This window comes from Dermacentor albipictus, chromosome 10, assembly GCF_038994185.2.
Source record: "Dermacentor albipictus isolate Rhodes 1998 colony chromosome 10, USDA_Dalb.pri_finalv2, whole genome shotgun sequence".
Lineage (NCBI taxonomy): Eukaryota > Metazoa > Arthropoda > Arachnida > Ixodida > Ixodidae > Dermacentor > Dermacentor albipictus.
Genome location: NC_091830.1, coordinates 9,312,675 through 9,325,995, shown reverse-complemented (window position 1 = coordinate 9,325,995; position 13,321 = coordinate 9,312,675). Strand labels below are relative to the sequence as shown.

Here is a 13,321-nt window from a genome sequence, read left to right as displayed (position 1 = left end):
GCGTACACGTTGAAAAGCACGACTGGTCAGCGCATGTGCATCAGCCAATCCCGAAGCATAGTCGCGGTTCTGAAGCTTTTCGCACATATTTTGAAAGCATGTAATGTGCTAGAGAATGATTTGCAAAACGAAGCACCGGCCTGCAGTACTATCCGACGTATAGCTGGCGGAAACCGCTGACCGCTGATCACAGAGGAAAGAAATAAACTAAGAGGCGGAGCATTGCGTCACGCAGGCAGCCTTCGCAAGCCATCTCTCCGTGAAGCCGTGATCGCTTGCTTTTCTTCCTCTTAAGAAAGTTGGTGCAACACGTGACCCTGCGTTAGGCGGACTCTACCCAAAGAGTTTGGCTCCCGGTAGGTTTTAATCGACGCGCTCATGTTCGCGAGTGTATTTTGCCAACCACTCTGAGCACATTTTCTGCCGATATGCTCGGGAAACGTCGGTCGTTTTGCAACTTGTACATTCGTTGTCCCGTTTGCAATGGCAACCGTTGCCTTTTCGGAAGAGCCTGCACTGAGTGCGGGCAGAGCGCGGCGGTGGAAGAAGTTCAAGCTTACCGTGACTAGATCACGTATCGGGCCTACTTTTTTCTGGCTTTAATTGGATATGGCGATGCTCCCTTCTATTCGTTTTCTTCCTTCCTGGCGGTGACAAACGTTTCTTACAAACGAAGAGCTTTGTGAATTCGGCCTCTGATTCAGAACGCACCTGGTTCCAACCTGGTGTTAACAGCGCAAAACGTAGAACGGACAGGAGACGTCTTCTCGTCTCGTGTCACTTCTACGTTTCGCGCTGTTAACGCCAGGATGGAAAACCAACAAGCCCAAGCTGACATTCTAACCTGGTTCCAAGTTCCAGGGATTCGGTAGCCGGGCCTGCGGTCCATTTACGAGTGCCCTTACGTAAAGATCACCAGTGCAGTCTGCCGATAAAGTGCAAGGGCCAGCCTCCCCCTTCTTTTCTTTTTTTTTTAGCAAGAGTTCGTCATGTGAATATGCGTTGGCGTTACAGTGCAGTGAAGTTGCTTTGATTTCACTAGCAACAATATCCGGTGATCGGGAGCTCGCGGGGGCGCGAGTGGCTAGGCTTTAACACCTTTTTTTTTTTTTTGTCCATCAATGCTCACAGGAAGTCTAGGAGAACACGCATCTAAATAAATTATCACCGGCTAGCTCTATCCTTTGGTTCCTTTTTTCTGCGCGGCTGTAATTTTCGCACCTATCTTTCTTTAGTATGTGGTCAACCAACTTGTCCACGTTCTTTTAAGGGTAGTCAGTCTGTTCTTGTCATAGCCAGTGTAGCCGTTAACCCTACGTAAGTAACCGTAACCCTGCAGGCTGTGTGAGCTACTGGCCTGATATATGGTACCAAATGGTAAATATACTGCGCAAAAAGACGAAGACAGTGTTTACAACGCTTGAAGTCCATATAGTTGCTTTTGGTTCCTTTGTATGTCAAAGCGATAGCTTACTTTAGCTACTTCACACACTTTGGATGAACGTAAGCCGGTCTCGCACAATGATGTCTTGATGAGTAGGCAACTTAGGCCACATGCAGGGTGCATGACGTTTCCTCAACGGATACAGTTTGGGCCATTAGTATGTGCTATTTGGTCACTGTGCATGTTAACTTGCTGCGGGCTGCTGTCTGGCCTAGCGGAGAGAGAAAGCAAACATGCACAGGAGGAGGAGGAGAGCAAGGTCCGTACGTGCGCAAGTGACGTCACGCGCTAGAGGAGGAGGAGGCGGTGAGGAGGGCGAGTGCCAGCTGCGAGTACCGTATTATTGTCAGACACCTCTACGTCAATCGCAGCCAGGATACTACGAATAGTGGGAGTTGCTACAGGATTTCAACTGGTGTTCGGTGATTACAAGATATACTGTGTCATTGTATCATTCGGCATGGTGGCTGGCAGCGTGATAGCCACATCGTGCGTCTGCTGATGTGCCTATAAGGTTTGGCGATTCACGCATGGCATGGGGTTACGCAGCAGATTACACGAGAGAGCTGTCATTGACGTTGACAGTTATCTTCGATGGTTTCTGCAAAAATGCTTTATTTGAATTCTTTTCTTTCTCTCTCTCTCTTTGACCCCCCTCCCCCTAGTAGGGTACGCAATTGCACGAAGTCTAGGCAACCTTCCTGCCTTTCCTTCCATCTCCTTCGCTTTGCTTTCACGCACGTGTGTCTGTCCACGCCCTAGATAAATAAGAACTCTACCTGAAAAACAGCACTGGCCTCGTGTCTGCCCTTGCAAAAATCGTTTTTTTTGTTATGTTTCTATATGTACTTAGTAGCATTTAAGTGATTTCCCGCTGACATTTAATTGCACGACACGCATGAGTTTTGCAAGGGCATAATCTTATCGTCTGGATCCTTGCGCGCAGAATATTTAATAGAGACTCGGTGCTTAGTTTTAACGAAAACGCAGTGTTTCTCCAACAAGACTTATCATCATACCTTGCTGGTGAAGCAGCGCACTGACACGGACACAGTGAAGACACAAAAGAAAAGATGACACTCGCTGCTTTTCTTTTGTGTGTTCACTGTGTCCGTGTCAGTGCGCTGCTTCACCATCACGGTATGATGATAACTAACCAACTAGCCCAACTTTCCACTTTACAAAACTTATGCTTTCGTGAAAACTGCCTTAACACCATAAAATACTATTACTTGTGAGTGTACGACGGTGGTTCTTATAGGGGAATGTGCCGACCGCATAGCTACAGTTCTCACAGTACTGCACGCTTTTACCGAAGCAGTATACCCGAAAGGCGTGCGGGGCAGATGGAAGGACACCCGCAGAGCAACGCCAGAAAAGTGGCTCAACTGGGAATGGCGTTATTAGGGAGCAGCGGGGAACCAACTTGCGGACCCTCTGTGGTATGGAGGGAAGCGTTGCGGGGCAAACGGTGGGCGGAGAAGGGTGCAACGTCGGCAAAAATAAAGATGATGCGAGTCCATTTGCTGGTGCGGCAACAACGTAGTTCCCGTAAGCGGCTTAACGTCAGCAGTCGAACGTCGTTGCGGCAAAGCCGCAGAGGTTCGAGGGGAAGGAGGCGGCTCGTGCAGCGTTATCGATGCTTACGTTGCAGCGAATTCCCGGCGCAGTATTCGTGGGTCGTTTCTCTACGTGTTTTGCGAACGACGCGAGGGGGAGAGAAGACGGTGTCGGGAGCTAATGACTTCGCTACGTGGGAGGCAGAAAAAAAGAATCGGAAATGAACTGAAACTGAGAACACTGAGAGCGCGCGCGCACACACACACACACACGCACACTATATATATATATATATATATATATATATATATATATATATATATATATATATACACACACACACGTATAAACAATTGAGAGCACTGTTGTTGGGACCTGCATTGGCAAGCGTTGAATATTGAGTGAGTACTTTTAGCTTGAATACAATTGGGCTATGTTAACTTCAGAAGTTGTTTACAATTGAAAAAAAAAGCTATGTGTTGAATATGTATTGAAAGTCCATGAAATTATCCCGCCAAATGTATTGATTGGTGTTGAAAATTGAATTAGAGGTGAGTTGAAACTTGTTGAGAAGTTCTTATGTTACCTATGACGCCACACGTGTACAGTGGTTGCAGTTGAGAGAGCCAGTGCAAATTTAAATTTAGTAGGTTCTCCGTTTAAAGCCGGCTTGCTCTGCATCATACTTGCCTGGCACACATATGCTTACTAGTGGTATCGTAGACAGCATGTAAAAAAAAAACATATTTGGTAAAGTTTTAGCAGAGCGCTTATTCTGGTGTTCGCAGTTGGCTTAAAAAACAGTGGTAATGTCACGTTATCAACGCCTCAGTAACACTTTGTACCAGCGCCCGCCCTGAAAGTCATATCTAATTCTGAGGGTGACTGCAAGAAATATGCTCTAGCATCTACAGTGCAGTATTCTTCGTGAACCTGATAGTTGTCAGTGCTCACTAGTGAACACCATTTAATTTTGTGGTTGCTCATGTTGTGTAATTGCATTGCGTGCGCGCTAAGGTATGATCATTGTAAACGCGATATTATCACACTGTTTAAAGCCAACTGCAAAAGGCCAAATCAACAGTTCTGCTAGAACCATTTACAAAGTCGTTTTGCGGCATAATATTCGACAATAATGCGTGTCAGCACAGAGTGAATGCACGTCTCAAGCAAGTGTGCTTCGGGCTGCTGGCGCGACCCGGCTCTAAACGTAGAAGCTGATGTAAACTTTCACAGGTGATTTAATATACAGGCACCATACATGTGCTACGCGAAAGTTAAAAAAAGAAGAATTCGTGAACACGGTATGTACGATATACCACAACATTTATTGCAATTTCCAACCCCACTTTATACACTAGGCAGTATAATTCAATGGAATTTGAATATACTTTACACGTAGTCTTTCCTAAAAAACGTGTTTTTCACAAACGGCTGTATTGTACGAAGACTACCAAAAGAACTGGCCATGTCAGGAACACAGAACAGATAAAAAGCTGGAAGTTTTGTCCGGGAAACCATTAAAAAAGCGTTCGACTTTCGAAAGCCGGAAAACTACCGGAGTCCTTAAAAAGTAAACAGGATGCCAAAGCCGCTCAGAGGCTTAGGATTACCAATTTTGAGAGTTCTTGTGAATTTCCATGAACATTGCGGAATAAACGATGCCCGTACATCGTTGCGAGGGACAGATATGAAGACTGAGACGAAGACACAAGGGGTTACACAACTCTATTGGAAGAGACTCATATTCTCCGTACCATAATCCTATATGATCATATGAATTACTTTGAAAACATACAGGCCTCCATAGATGATCTAATAGCATCACATAAGATTGCGGATATGGGGAATATGGGGCATACGGAATTTTTCCCATAGGGAACAGACACATAAGAACTTTAAGTTGTAGTTCGCGGTTTGTCTGCTTATAGCACATAATTCTTGTCTTTGCTGTGAAAAGTTGAAGAAAAAGAAAGCAACAGGAAGGATTTTTTCTTCTGCGACTACGTGTTAGAAAAGACATGCACACATCGTCACCGATGTGTAGAATGCATTTTGCGTGCGCTGGTATGATTTTCTTTGTTTTTTTTACCCTCAGCTAATCATCACAATAATTTGTTAGCGTTAGAAACTTCTTATGCACAAATTTTCTGCACGGAACTATTTCAGCATGAGTAGAAACCACTCATGTTTATCACAGGTCATGCGCTAACTGCACTACGGACGATATATCAAGTTCAAAGCATATAGTGCGTTACCTTCATTCTTAAATTATGGGGTTTTACGTGCCAAAACCACTTTCTGATTATGAGGCAGGCCGTAGTGGAGGACTCCGGAAATTTTGGCCATCTGGGGTTCTTTAACGTGCGCCTAAATCCAAGTACACGGGTGTTTTCACATTTCGCCCCCCCCCCCCCAACCCCCCGAAATGCGGCCGCCGCGGCCGGGATTCGATCCCGTGACCTCGTGCTCAGCAGCGTAACACCATAGCCTACCTTCTTTCTTAGCGATAGCGAAATATTTTTAGTAGTTATGTTTTATTTATGTTGTTCTCGCGCTTATTTTTATTGTTTGCTTTTAGCTACAATTTTAGGGATAGCGGACTCTTTGAAGTATCCTAAATTGCCACGCTGTCGCAGTTAACAGGCCGAAAATATAAAATACGGAATAATAATTAACTTAGATAATTTTGTTGGCATATGTCTTGTAAGGCAAAAAGAAAGTCTACTGCCCTCGATCCATATGAAAAGGAACACCCAAAAGGACGTAATGTCGAACCACACATTTTGCTCAGAGAAGTACTGAATGAAATCAATTGTTCAGCATGAGTGCTTGTTACATATTAACACGTCAGATGCGTCATATTAAGCAACACAGTGCAGAAATAACCCAGACATTTATTAAAGACATTCATGAAAGGTATCCATCAGTCTGTGCTTTTATATTTTTTACATCTGATAAAGAAAAACTCTACGAGCTTTTTTTCTGACGCGAACTTCAAGTTTACAGTTTAAATACCTCATGCGAATAATGAAATAGCCACGTGCATAATAAAATGTTCCTTCTCCTTTGAAAAAGAAACAAACATCGCAGAGCAGCTTTGCATATGAAAAGTTGACGCCGAGTAACAAGTCCGAACGACACGATATCTAAAGTGTGAAGCGAGATATTGAGGCTGCTGTAAAAAATAAATAAATAAACAAATACAGCTGTAGCAATGGCACAAAAGAAAACAAAAAAGAAACAAAAAATGATAACTAGAACAATTTCAGCAATTCCATTAACTGCGACAGCGGCAGTATCTCATCACAGCGAAATCCGCCATGCTTTCAAGAACAACCTTTCTGCGATGGGTACATGCATCTTCGTCATCATGACGCCAGTCTTTATTAGCGTACAACCAAGAATGAGCTCTGTCAGTCGATGCAGTGAATGAGGGGAGATGTGCAGAGACTCAGAGGTGGCGCTTTTAGCCGTCGACCGCCTCGTCGGAGCTATTTACTTCGCCCTTAACGGCGCCTGTTCCCTGCCACTCAGTGCCACTACTGTGCTTCGTCGAGCCTCCCCACCTCCCCCTCCATTATTTTCATGCCGCTTATATCTACTCGCGGAAGCAAGTTATGCATAGGCCCGAATTCTGAGACTTTCTTTTCCTTGGGCCATTTCCTAATCTTACGTGAGGAGCCCTTCATGTCTCCTCACCGTGAGGTATTGACATAGGAAAGAGCCGCACTCTGAAAGCTCCTTTTGCCCGTTCTCACGAGAGAAGCACTTTCGTAAGGTAAGGAACAGTTGCCACGCATATGGGTCCGAGGGGACCTGTGGTAAATCACATACGAATGCCTTTAGTCATTAAAAAGAAAAATTACGTTATTATAATATATTTTTTTACACACAAGCTAAAGATGCAGAAGAATGGACGCTTTATTCTAATTTTGTTGAAGTGAAAGGCCGCCACAAGCAATGCGAAACCTTGACGTGGTCACGCGAAGGCAAATGTTCAGGTTAAGGCAAAAGCCACGCAAATGTCTGCCTCTACCGTGTTCCCTGAGACGATCTGTAATATCCTCCTAAATAAATAAGTTCGGCAGGTGTTAGACTCTTGTAACACAAGAAGGCGAAAGCCTGCTGCACATTTGGTAATGCATGAAGGTAAAGTTATACAATCGGGGCTAGACTTCCTTGCAAGACATATTGCTAATGCGTTAAGCCATGCAGTCGGGACTAGACTTCTCGCAAGACATAACGAGCCGCAACGGGAAGAGCACGTGCGGCACTAAGGCGACCCCCTCACGAAGGCGCAGCTGCATGCGCTTCGTCCACAGTGGCGTACTCGCGCGGCCGTCCTCATGAGCCGCAAGAGCGTGCACGCTCCTCCATCGCTCGTCGCCGACAACCGCGGCCGCTCCGGCTGTGATGTCAATGCGCAGAGCGCGTGCGCCCGCTTGCGCAACAGCACCTGTCGCGACAGCAATTACTAAACTTAAAATTTGGCAGACACTTAAGACTGCTTACGTGCGGGAATGCAAAAGCATTAAGGCCAGAATACATGGAGCGAATATGCGACGAATAGTCCGCGTTCGACGCCCGGCGGCGTACGCGCGACGCGCGGCGGCGGAGAAAACGTCGTTCGCCGCCGATCTAGCTGGCGCAGAAAAGTTCGTCGGGCGTCGACGATACCGGAAGCGGCAAACGAGTGGCGCCTCAAAGCGAGCCAATCAGGTCTCACTATCCGCCCCGACTTCCGACTAGGCTTCTCGCCCAGTGTTGCCACAACGCATAGCATCGCCGCTTTCTTTAAACTACATCGGCACATGAATGTCTCAAACACATAAAAAACACTAGAAATCATTTCTAAATAAAATTTTACGCGTTTTTAGAGTGTTCTGCAATTCAAAAGCGATAATAGTTGTCGTTAAATCTTTTTTTTTTGTCATGTGTTTCACTACAGCGCATTTTCCTGGTCTAGTCATACTGATAACAACGCAGCGACTCGCCGGCGGCGGCCGCCGTGTCTTCGCTCCATGTAGCGCAGCCCAACGAAGTTACGGCGTCGCGCCGCGGCAGATTTTCTGCCGCCCGAACTTCGTCGTGAAAGTTCGCTCCATGTATTCTGGCCATTATACTGTTCATAGACTTCGGAACGTCATCGACGCGCTCACTTTATGCCCTCGTGACGTGGCGCCACCTCCCCCGCACTGTCAGGTGCACCGCCCAATGGCGCACGCACTAATTAGCGAGATGGCTGCGACGTGACGTGTGAAATCGGGCACGCAGGCACACCTTTATTAAACCGGAACTGTGAAGCAGCCGTGGCTTCAGGGAAGCACGCTCGTCTCACACACTGCAAACTCGCGGGTTCGATTCCCACCCAAACCGAAATGCACCAAATTTTCTTTTCAGAGCTACTTATTTCCTTTGCTTACCGGAACGTCCCTGAGAAATGTAACGTCAGTCTGATCATTTCTTGACGTGTTGTTACTCTTTGCGGCGTCGACCATTTCTCCTCCCGGCGCACTTTCGCCAAGGGCACCGCGAACATAGACACCGAAGGCTTTCGCCTTAAATGAGACAGAGTGATAGAATAAGAAAGGAACGAAATCGGCATGCCTGCGTCGGAGTAGCTGGTGTTGTGCACGCTGATATGTTCCGCCATGCTGTGGAATTCGGCCACCTTGGTGTGCTGGGCCAATCAGAAAAGCCGGAACAGCTGATTGGGACAATCAGAGCTAACCGCATGGCGAATTCTACAATGTTCAAAAGCTACCCTAAACGAACTACCCTGCGACAACAGCTAACCCTGCTTTATGAAACACGCTTCCTTCCTTCACGCCGGGCTCCAGTATCGCCGCCAACCAGCAACGGGTGACAGAGCGCCGACGCAAACGAAAATCACCTCACTCGCGCTTAGGTGAAGTGCTCTACCCAGGGCTACGTATTGAGGTGAAGCACGCCTACACGGCCAGGAACAGGCAAAGAACGCATGAAGGTAGCTTAAAAAGGGGTCTGCCTTAGGATAATGAAGCCCAAGAGAGAAAAGAGGCCTTCATAACGGCCGTCTGAGCAAATAAATCTTCGTGATTGACGTAAGGTTGCCTAAGCACAGTGAAGGCTTCCTTGCTTCAGAATTGGGTCTTTAGTGCGTATCAGTTCGTCACGCCTCTAGTCTGAAGTGTGTCATGTGTGCTTTCGAGATAATCGCTCAACTGGCTTTGTATTGATGTTATAGCTAGTGCCTTCGCTTGTTCTCGCCATCTTGTCTGAAGGGTATTGCGTGTCTGGTAAATCGGCGGTGCACAAGGACTGGACGAAAAAAAAGTGGACGGAGCACTTTCAGTGGCTTATTTTGCCAGGATCTTATCATTTGATGAACAACCATAGGAATAGCGCTGGCGTCCTGTCTACTTCGTTCATATTGACCTTGAGCGCTGTAGATTTTGCACATATGCCCACTTATGCCAAACATATATTTTGTGTATCATATATCTAACGACAAAAAAAAAATCAGACAGACAGAAAAGGCGTAGAAAGGAGCAAGAATCTGCACTGCAATCTTGTACGCAGCAGCTGCAATTGGTGCACTACGGGATAGTTGGCGCAACAGTAATCTAGACAACAGTAGTGTAGAACTCGGCTACGGATTAATTGTGACCGCTACCATAACGTGAACCCAAAGCAAAAAAAAAAAAAAAAACGATCTTATGTTTAACCCCCATGCATATGCCACCACCGCAAGGGCTTGTTTAATTCTGAGGTTTTACGTGCGAAAACCACGATATGGGCTATCGCTTCTATATCGCTTCTGAGATTTGAGATAAATATTAGGTTGTCATTACCGAGTGTAATAGCCACGTTATTCTTGAGTGCTGAAATCGTAATCGGATTCTTGTTTAGATAACATTCCCTCTGAGACGAACTTAATTGATTGGCGACTCCATTACAGCGTCGTCCGTTTTACTTGTTCATTTCTTCTCAACCTGAAACAACCAGAAAGCTTATTTCTTGGGACACGTTTGGGCGTTAGGCAACCAAGGGCCCTATAACGTAAAACTATTCCAATATGTTTCTATTCCAATTTCCTGACGTCAAATTTGCGTAACCACCGACGCAAGCACCGGGCGGTCACCCATAGGGTTGTCTGAACAGACCAATCAAACGCTCTCCTCGTTCATAGGAGATCCCTTTTGTTTGCTTGAAAAACGAATAACATTGCCAACACTGAGCGGCTTGTTGTATCTAATTGGCTGACAAGAGGCGAGGAGAACGCTCAAGTGGAGAGGAATTCACTAGGGCAGAGCCAGTGCACTGAAAACCGATAACCGGATGAAGAGGGTGGTGCCGGCGTCTGCGATTGGTCGGCTTTCCCTTACATAGCTTGTGGTGGCTGGTCGAAAATCGCGGCGGCATGCAACGGAAGCTTAAGAATGACGCTAAAATTGACCCTCAGCAAAGAAGAGTTGGCAGAATGAGGTAGTAAACGTGTCGAAAGTGCTTAAAAACGTTACACGGTCACGCAAGAAGTTTTATTATACGCAAATACACCCATGCTCTCCGGCAGGTGCGAGTAGCCAGCGTCTCAGCGATCGGCGGCAGCTATCTTTTATTCCTTTCGGAACGGGGCAGCCTGCGGCTATTCCGAAAAAAATTCAGTTTTGTTCGGCATATTAATGCATCTTTATCGCGTACACGTCACTTTGACGCGGTGAGTTCATGCGGTTTTGTGACGTCGCGTGACAGGCAGGTGAAGTGGGTGCATCCCGAAAACTTTTTACCAATAGCCGAGGGCTAATGGCGAAAAGGGGTCGAATCAGAAATAACTGTTTTTCTTTTTTCTGCCAAATCATGCATAATCAATGTGCATACATCATATCAGATGGGGAGGTATTGCGGTTTTTAACGTCGCGTGGCAGACAGGTGAAATGGGGGGTGGTCGAAAAAAGTTTTTGACCAATCGCGGAGGGCTGATAGCAGAATTGGAATAGAAAAGTTTGGAATAGTTTTACGTTATAGCGCCCCAAGAGTACAATTAGCGATATTGGTTTATGCCGTCAACACGAACTTACCAGGAAAGTTATTGTAGAGACTCCTGCGAAAAAGTAGGAAACTAAAAAAAAACTGAATTTGTAAAGTTAGTCTGCAGAGCACACTCAGAAATTTGAACCTTCATATTTGAGCGCGTCTTCTCGCTGTCAGCTTTCTCCGTTTCTTTGTTCTTGAAAGTAGCTCCGCAATACTGGTTCCATTCGCACCTGTAAAGCGTGCTTTGTTGCAATATTACCATTTATGCGGAAAAGACGTAGAGAGTGCGCAAAAAGTGGGGAAATTACAAAGTCAACGAAGGCCCTAAAAGAAAATGTCTGCCATAATAATACTACCGTAAGAGCGGATTCAGTCTCATTACACAAATTCGCGGGTACTGTCCAGTTTTCACATACAAAAATAACCCGGCTCATTTAATGAAATCTTTTTCTTTTCGTTTGAAATAACAAAACAGAATTATCTGTTCAGGTTGCGGAAAGGTGAGAGGAAGGTGAGAGGAAGTGCGGGATTGAACAAAACGCAGGTACAAATTATTGAAATAAGCTACAGCATTGCTCATTGCAAATAAAATGGGATGGGAGTCGGAGGAAAGGAGTGTTGCTTGCTGCAGGCACACCTAGCCTTGGAAAAGTTGCCAGCAATTGTTCCGCCTGAGCGCTACTCAACGAATGCTGTATGTGGTCTCGCCACATTTTATTTGGTAACACAGCATCTGGTCAGACAAGGGACTACTATTATCAATGCACGGTTTTTATCTATTGGTGCACGCGTTTTCGTGCGCGTTCTGAACTACGATTACCGGACAGACCAACGTAAGAAATAAAAGAAAAAAAAACGCATAGGTTGAGAACGAGGAGTCTGCCGCTTACCAAGTACCACTGGTACGGGAAGTAAGGGTCCGTGGGCTCCCGTTGAAGCCTCAGGTTTTCAGGCCCGAGCTTGAGCTCCGTGTAGCCGCGTTTGACCCGCTTGAAGCCCGTCTGCTGGATAGCTGTCTCCACCTGAGATGGCGCAAACAGAAACAGAGATGGAGTTGGGGTTAATAAGAGCAGATTTCCTGGACCCTTAAACAAGACGAAATTTGTGGGGGCGCCCAGGATTCCTACAGATGCAGTAAATTATGAAAAAAACGCAGAAGGGGAATGAAAGTTCCGAGTTACTTTTGCTGCTTGCTGCTTTTCCTATATACACAGAAGATTACAGGTTATAGATTTGTAAGATTCAAGTTCATGGCAAAAAACATATTTCCGAAGAACTCTCATCTTAGGTGTGGGCACAAATTCCTACTTAGCACTACAGGGTTGCATCGTATTTGAACTTCGCCCTTTGATGTCGAAATTGGCGACCAGCCGGCTAAGGAGGGAATGTATACTGGGATGTTTTTTTTTATACTTACAGCCCGATGGCAGTAGATCATACGAATAAATGGCTCTAGTGATTCAGGAGGGTGCAATTGCCTTCTCTTCGCAGAAGATATGCTGCGTAGTCGAAAAAAAAAACGCAGCACTTTATCTGCGACTGATCTTGCCGCAGCTTTTTGAACCCGTCTTTTTATTAATTAATTGAAGAGAAAAGAGTAGGTAGGATTGTTTAGGGCCTTTACTGAATCATGGAGAAGTTTGCTTGTCGACATGCTTAAATGTTACTCTTCACCAGAAGGATTACAAATGAATTGACACGCAGAGTGCACGTCACATACACACAACGTACAGACAACACGCCGCAACATGCAGCGTACAAGCTCATTAAAGCATATCATTAAGACCAGTGCATCCCAGGAAGGCCAAAATCAGCCTTCGCAGCGCGGGAGCCACAGACAGGGCTTAGTCCACGGACCGAGCCCGCGCCGAAGCTCAAGGCACCGTAGTCTTTCACGCATATTCAGGGCCGAAAATAGGGCGGGTGATTCTTTCTAGTGTGAATAACTCTAGTGTTAATAAGCTGCAAGAGCACACGAAATGTATTCCGTTACGCAGGGCACCGTGGCACTCTCACTCGCTTAAGTAGGAAGCATCCCGATTGCCTGGTGCCACCTAATGTGGAGCATTAAAGCTTTACCGTACCACACCATAACTAATGCGGAGTGAAATATCGCGACATTGCACGGCATATCACTCGTGATGCACGGTAATCCGCGTCGACGTGCTGTTGAACCTCGCGAACTTTTCAAACGGCCGTTTCGACTCTGACGTCACCGTTCCCGCCTAGTACACATGACCGACGATTGAGTACGCAGAGCAGTCGCTGCGATGCAATGCTGTCAGAATTGAAGCGGCG

At 46.0% G+C, this 13,321-nt stretch overlaps 1 protein-coding gene across 2 annotated transcripts in view; it reads right to left on the bottom strand.

Annotated features, from left to right (window-relative positions):
- amon (prohormone processing protease amontillado) overlaps window positions 1-13,321 on the bottom strand; it is a 204,659-nt gene that overhangs the window by 42,218 nt on the left and 149,120 nt on the right. For both annotated transcript variants that reach the window (XM_065454679.2, XM_065454680.2), the window contains exon 3: window positions 11,914-12,045. In XM_065454679.2, coding sequence (XP_065310751.1) covers window positions 11,914-12,045 — 132 coding nt within the window. The remainder of the gene's footprint in view (window positions 1-11,913; window positions 12,046-13,321) is intronic.